The following is a 7,485-nucleotide window of genomic DNA, read 5'->3' as shown; positions in this document are numbered from 1 at the left end:
TGGTGCGCTTGTAGCTTGGTAACAGTGATTTGGTCCATTTGTAAGCGCTGTGATGTGACAGAAAATGATGTCATGTTAAAAAAGTTACACATCTGAGGGAGTGTGAGTATTACAGTGTGTGTGTGTGTGTGTGCAGAGGGAGGTTTGCATTTGCGTTGCTGCTTTCTCCCTATAGCAGACTGCTGGTGTCAGTGCTGGCTTACCTCCTTGTCACAATAGATCATGCCGCGGTCCTCCTCCTGTCTCCTTCTCTCCACCTCCATCCTCAGCGTCCCTCCACACTGATTGGACTACCAGTCTCCTTATCAAATAGCCCCTCTGTCAATAAAAGCAAGGCAGTCATGTCGAGAGCCAGCACTCCAGTTTCCTGACGGCTTTCACCATACAGAGAGATACTGGACTGAAATCTGGAGGTTGCTCTTGCAGAACACACGTTGATTTATCTTTGGGGAGCTCTCCAACACTGCTTTAAAGATGCCGCGAGGATTCTTAGTGAAAAGGAACAATAAATCGTCTCCTGTTTCATATAGGATTCGGACTGAGGACCAGGAATATCAGCTAGTTGAATCCCCCCCTTTGGATGTGTGGTCAGTTGGGTGTCCAGACCAGCCAAGCTCTCAGAGGAACAGCTCGGAGCCGCTTCCCAAGGCATTTACACAGACTGAAGTCCCAGCCCAGGGAATGGGCTCACTCTCTGAGGATGGTACTTCAGGGGGATTCTTCACTAAAAACACACCTTTAAAGTATGCCAGCTCTGGCTTGGTCAATGTCTCCCGCACTCCCACCGACAGCAAACTGCAAACTGCTTTTCTGGACAGTTGTTTAAACTCGTCTCTTTGTGTAGAGTCTCTGAAGCCAGTAGGGAGGTTTCTGGTTCAGGCTTCCTGCCCCCCGGTAGATGTCCAGCTACAGCCTGAGCCGCATGTCCCAGATCCCAGGCACCGCAAACACAAAGCCGCCCCCAAAAAGCCGAAAGCCATCAGGAAGTTGAATTTCCAGGACGAGGTCAGCACTTCGCCTGTCCTGGGTCTGAGAATTCAGGTGGATGCCCGAGATTGCAACCCGCCAGGACCGGCAGCAAGCAGGCTGCTGGCTGAATTCATCTGCCAGCTGTGTAAGGAGAGATATTCAGACTCCTTCTCTCTGGCCCAGCATAAATGCTCCAGGATTGTCCGTGTCGAATACCGCTGCCCCGAGTGTAACAAAATCTTCAGCTGCCCCGCGAACCTGGCCTCACATCGCAGGTGGCACAGACCTCGCCCCGGGGGCACCAGCAATAGTTCAAACCCTGGCAAAGAGGGACAGAATTGCCCTGGAGAGCCAGGGAGAGTAGACCCTGAAAGCAAGGAGAACTCCAAGAGGCTGAGCTCTGGGAGTCAGAGCAGCAGACACCCAGAGAGCGGCCCTGGCACCATGGACAGCTCCATGGAGTCTTCCTCTGCGGGAGAGGCTGGACTGCCTGCTGCAGCTCCCGAGAAGGGTGAACGCTTCGAGTGCCCTTACTGCAGCAAGAGATTCCGGCGACAGGCTTACCTGAAAAAACACCTGGCCGCCCACCAAACCTTCCCCAACTGCCTGGAGCTGAACCGGATCACACTCCCCTGCCAGCTGTGCGATGGGTATCTGCCATCTGCCGAGATGCGCACCAAGCAGGCACTGTGGCAGGCCGTGAGCCGTGGGCAAACTGCGCTGCCCAGCTGTGGGGATCAGTGCGGGACCCCCATACCTAAGGAGCATGGTGATGCCAGCCCCCTACCAGCTCAGCTCTTCTCCTGCAAACACTGCCCATCCACCTTCTTCAGCTCACCTGGACTCACCAGGCACACCAACAAGTGCCACCCATCAGAGAACAGGCAGGTCTTTCTCCTGCAGCTACCCATCAGGCCAGGCTGTTAATGACACCTCTAACCACTCAAATGGGGAAATTCTGAAGAAATCTCTGCACCCAGAGTGTATATTTGACTGCCACAGGGAGTGGCTGAGGCGAACAGTTGAGATGGATTTAAGGAGAAGGATTATATGGAGTTAGGTGAGGAAGTCAGCTGAATCACCTGTTTATGTGCAGTACATTCCATGTAATTGTTTCATCATTTTTGAAATGTACAATGAAAGACTCAAGATCAATCCTTACTCACTCAAGACATTGTGCAGGAACGTGCTCTCACAACTGTTGAACTTTCTGCTATATTTGATAAAATGGTTTCTTCAAAGCACCCAATGATACTGATTCACTCAGTAAATGTGCTCGATGTCAGGCCAGTTTGAAAGTGCACTAGCTGTTCAGTGGAGATTGTTTAACCAACTGACCAACTGAGGTAATGCTAGGCTGTGCTGCAGACACCAAGGGCATGGGTTCAATCCCCATTCCAGTTGTGGTAGTTCTTGAAGGCTGCCTTCTTGACTTGACCTGATGTGGCATGGTGCCCCTCAAACTATACAACTACTTGTTCCTAATTCAGAGAGTTATGAGAGATGCCTATGGTTCCTTGTAGACTATAACTCATGACCTAGCTGCTCAGTAAGAGCCATTTAAATATTGATCAAGTCACCATTTCCTGAAAGGTTCTATGCTACATTTCAACAATTAAACCAAATCAATGAATATTTTGTTTTTTTTATTGTTGTCTCCAATGAAGTGCTTATCACAATGATTCCAATACCATCAATTGGGAACATCATAAGAAAATACTATTGGATAAAAATTTGATCTAGTTTCAATTAGGATTTGATTCAACATGATTGATCTTAATGTGTTATTGCACAGTACAGTAAATGTTTTAGTACTTGGATATTATTGACTTTATCACAGCTCATCTTAGATGGGGTTGCTACTACTAAACAGTTGGGATAAAGCTTTTTAAACAAATCAGACTTTTAATTTTACATAAGTCATGTATGTTCTGCAAACATATTACTCTTTGTGTTAATTATTAAATTACACAAGTGGTTTGATGTACAAATCATATGATATTATTTGTACAGCATGGTTTTCACATTCATATTTATATTAACTGCTATCCACAGGTAAGTAAATGTTTCCAGGATCTGCTGCTTTTATTTAACTGGCATGAAAAGGTTTTTCTTTCAGAGACTTTACTTTGCCATTGAAGCAACAATAGGATGAAACAAATAAAAAAAGGATTTATTTTTCTTTGTTCCCCTGATGGGAATGTTGGCAAGGTTACCCTAACTATTCCCGAGGAGCTGGTGGTGGTGAGCTGCCTTCCTGACTGCACTTGAATGGGGCTTCCTAGCCCAATTAGAAGTCAATCACATTGCTGTGGGTCTGAAGTCACATGCAGGCCAGACCAGGTAAGCACAGCAATTTTATTCTCAAAAGGACATGTGTTTTTCCAGATTCACTTAATTGTGAATTTAAATTCCCAACTGCTCTTATAGGTTTCAAACTCACGTCACTACATAATTAGTCCAGGCTTGTGAATTACTAGTCCACTAACATTCCCATGATTCTACAGTACCTGTGATTACACACAAAATGGACTAAAATTACTTTCAATTCAACAGTTTAGTTGCCAAAGACAGTAATTTTACGCTTTCTGCCTTACAATTCATTAAAACGATTTTCATTTGGATTCAGTGCTGGTGGTGAATTTACTCAACATGCTCACTGGCAAGAATATGGGACCATAAGACCATAAGAAATAGGAACAGGAGTGGGCTGTTCGGCCCCTCAAGCCTGTTCCGCCATTCAATAGGATCATGGCTGATACGACATTCCTCATGTCCACTTTCCTGCCCTTTCCCCGTAACTTTTGATTTGGTCATTTTTCAACAATGAGATGGAAATGCTTTACATCAGAAAGATAACCAACGTTTGTTCTATTCAGATTTAGCCTTCTGAGCATTATGTGTAAGTCAAGTACAAGTTATTTGTTTTGCACTTACGCAAAACCAATTGCCTCGCAATCCCATTGATGCCGAGTTCCTGATCATCAGTCAAGTGAGGAAATGCAGAATGAGTCAACCAATCTTTGCCTAGAAATGTTCTTTTTTTGCTGTTCTAAACCACCGCAGTAAAGGATCAAGAACAAATTCCTGACGGCCTCTTGTGATGGGGAAAAAGTAGTCTCCAAAACAGAGAAAAATCCAATAATAATTACATATAAAATATAATTTTCTGATTAGCAAAAGCCCATTTGTAAAAAGTAATTATAAACTGCAAAACTTTGAAAGAGAACACCTTAAAGTGTCTGCATTGAAATCTATTTCAAAATTGAATATGTTGATGTATCTTTATATTCATTATTTGCTTTGTACAAATAAATGATTGCAATTTTGTTTGTTTTGTGCTGCACATAGTGATGAGGTTCCAAAATAGCTTATCATGCAAGTGATATATTTCTACACTACTTGATATTTATTGTCTGCTAGATAATTCATACGTAAAAATGATTTCTACTCAATGTATTTTCTTACCTGCTTATGTCATTTTTGAGCTATTTTCATACATTTTAATAAACAAAATTACTGAATGCACCAGCGATGCATGGATTGATGAGCAGTCAATATAATTGGCCTTAGGAGCTTGCTTTTTGTGAATTCACATTTGGTTAATTTTAGGAAGATTCAGGAAGAAGTGTGGCGCCCTTAGAAACTTAAAGGACTAAAATGCAACAAATCCCCAGAACCTGGTGGCCTATATTCTAGGGTTCTAAAAGAGATAACTGAGGTGATAGTTGGTACACTGGCTGCAATTTTCCACAATTCAATTGATTCGAAATGGAAGGAAAGATAAGAGTGAACCACAGGCCAGTTAATCTAACATTAGTTGATAGGAAAATGCTCGAATCTATTATTAAGGAAGTCATAACAATGCACTTAGAAAAGCATAGTATGATTAGAACAAATCAACATGATTTTAGTAGAGGGAAATCCTGTTTGATAAACTTATTGGAGTATTTTAATGATGTAACTAGTAACACAGATAAAGGGGAACCAGTAAATCTCGTATACCTGGATTTCCAAAAAGGTTTTGATAAGTTGCCACACAAAAGGTTAATGGGCAAGATAAATGCGATGGTAAAAGTTCTGTTGAAGGGTCATCCTGACTCGAAATGTTGGCTCTATTCTCTCTCCACAGATGCTGTCAGGCCTGCTGAGATTTTCCAGCACTTTCTGTTTTTGTTTCAGATAAGTGCGATGGAGTGGGAGGTAATGTATTAGCATGCATAGAGAATTGGTGAACAGGTAGGAGACAGATAGTGGCCAGAAATGGGATATTTTCAAGTTGGCAGGTAGTGAAGTACCATAAGGGTCAGTTCTGAAGCCTCAACTATTTAAAATCTATAATAATGACTGAGCTGAAGAGACAAAGAATAATGTATCTTATTTAGCCAATGATACAAAGCTAGGTGAAAAGATAAGCTGTAGGGAGGACACAGAGAAAATTCAAAGAGATATGGGCAGGTTAAGTGAATAGGTAACAAAATGGCAGAGGGATTATAATGTAGGGAAGTGTGAAGTTATTCACTTTGGTTGAAAGCAGAGCTGAATATTGTTTAAAAGGTGAGAAATTTATAGGTGTGCATGTACAAGGAATGCAAAAAGTTAACATATAGCAAGCTCACTAAATTAGTCCCTGGGATGAAATGATTGTCCTTTGATGAGCAAATTGGGTCCATTTTCTCTGGAGTTTAGAAGAATACGAGGTGATCTCATTGAAACATAAAAGATTGTGAAGGGGCATGATAGGGTGGATGCTGAGAGATTGTTTCCATTGATTGGGGAATCTAAAATGTGGGGCACAGTCTCAGGATAAGGGGCTGGTCATTTAGGACTGAGATGAGGGGTAATTACTTCACTCAAAGGTTGTGAACCTTTGGAATTCTCTATCCCAGAGGGTTGTGGATGCTCCATCATTGAATATATTTAAGGTTGGGATAGAGAGAAATTTGTTTTCTCAGGGAATTAAGGACTATGGGGAATGGACTGGGAAATGGAGTTGAAACCCAAGATCAGCCAGGATCATATTGAAAGGCAGAATAGGCTCCAAGGGCCATATAGTCTACTCCTGCTCCCATTTCTTGTGAGTCCTTACAGGAAGTGAAGAAGTATAATGAAATAGCTAAGGGAGTCAGTGGGTATAGTGAATATTGACTGATAGCCTATTGTTAGATATGAAGAGAGAGAAATCCAGTAAGAGAAGGGAGGAGTCAGTGATTGAAAATGTGAAAACGAAAGCAAGGTGACAATTGAAAATGGGTGAAATTTTCCAAGGTTCAGTGAAAGCAGAAAATGGCGCAATACAGTCACCAATGAGAGCTGAGGGAGGGGGCCTGAGTATGGCTGGAAGAATGAATGGTTCACATTTCCTACAACAAAACAGATTAATACGACCCATACAGGTACCTGTGGCAACACCTTTTGTTCTGGAGGAAGTGAGTGAATTTAAACGGCAAGTTGTTCAATTTGGGAAGAATTTCAGTCAGACAGAGGAAGGTGGGGACTGATTGGGCCTCCATTCGAGGAAGAGGTGGAGAACCCTTAGACTGTCTGGGTGATGGAGCGAATTGCAGAGGGACTGAGTGACTAGAGTGAAAAGGAGATTGTTAGGGCCAGGAAACTAGCAACTGTTAAAATTACAAAAGGCATTGGAAGATTTATGGATATAAGTGGGGAAAGACTCGACAATGGCAAAACAAATAATTGAAGTTTGAAGAAATCAATTTAGTGGGGCAGGAACATGCTGAAATGGGAGATCCACCAGGGCAGTCCTGTTTTTGGCTCCTGGGAAGAAGGTAGGAGCAGGCTGTTGGGGTTGGGAGATTATGAGGTTGGAAGCTATGGAAGGAAGATCTCCAGAGGAAATTATCTTGGAAATGATGGCTTGATAATTGGTGGTGTGGTCCTTATCCAGGAAGAGGTAGGGGGCGGAAGTGTCAGAGAGTTGGCATTTGGTCTCTGCTCGATAGAGGTCGGTTCACCAGATAATAATAGCACCACCCTTATCAGCGTGTTTGACGATGATGTTAGTGTTGGACCTGAAAGAATGCAGCAGCTTCAAAGGGAGACATGTTAAGAGTGAGCGAAAGGAAGAGAGAAATTGAGCCAGTTGATACTATGTTGATGTTTCTCAATGAAAAAGTCAGGAGTAAGAGGCCAGAGGGAGGTTTCCAGGTGAAGGGAGAACAATGGCGATGGGTAAAAAGGTCCAGGGTTGTGGTAAGGTTCCCTGACCAAAGAGGAGGATGTTGTAACAAAGGCAATGGAAGAAGAACTCAGCATAATGCTGAGCTCAAAATTCACTGAGTTGGGAGCTAAGGGAACTAACCTGAGATCTTTGCTGAGGACAGCCCATTCAGGGTTGGAGTCGAAAATTCAGAGGGCACCATGAATACTTGGCGAAAGGTTAGATTCAAAGAAGGCGTGGGGTTGAAGCAAAGGGAAGGGGACGAACGATCAATGAGTTTAAAGCAAAATGCTGCAGATGCTGGAAATCAGATAAAAATGGAAAATGCTGGATAA

General features: G+C 43.0%; 1 protein-coding gene across 1 annotated transcript; it reads left to right on the top strand.

The window, feature by feature from the left end:
- The first annotated feature begins 474 nt into the window (after positions 1-474).
- On the top strand, positions 475-1,896 carry insm2 (insulinoma-associated 2). The gene has a single exon (XM_078233111.1). It carries the CDS (start codon positions 475-477, stop codon positions 1,894-1,896), a length of 1,422 nt encoding a protein of 473 aa, XP_078089237.1.
- The last annotated feature ends 5,589 nt before the right edge of the window (positions 1,897-7,485 follow it).

Source organism: Mustelus asterias, chromosome 18 (assembly GCF_964213995.1).
Source record: "Mustelus asterias chromosome 18, sMusAst1.hap1.1, whole genome shotgun sequence".
Lineage (NCBI taxonomy): Eukaryota > Metazoa > Chordata > Chondrichthyes > Carcharhiniformes > Triakidae > Mustelus > Mustelus asterias.
Note: the sequence above shows the minus strand (reverse complement) of the source record. Positions and strands in the feature narration are given on the sequence as shown.

Coding starts and splice junctions, on each gene's coding strand:
- insm2 (XM_078233111.1), top strand. CDS start 475: ATGCCGCGAGGATTCTTAGTGAAAAGGAACAATAAATCGTCTCCTGTT.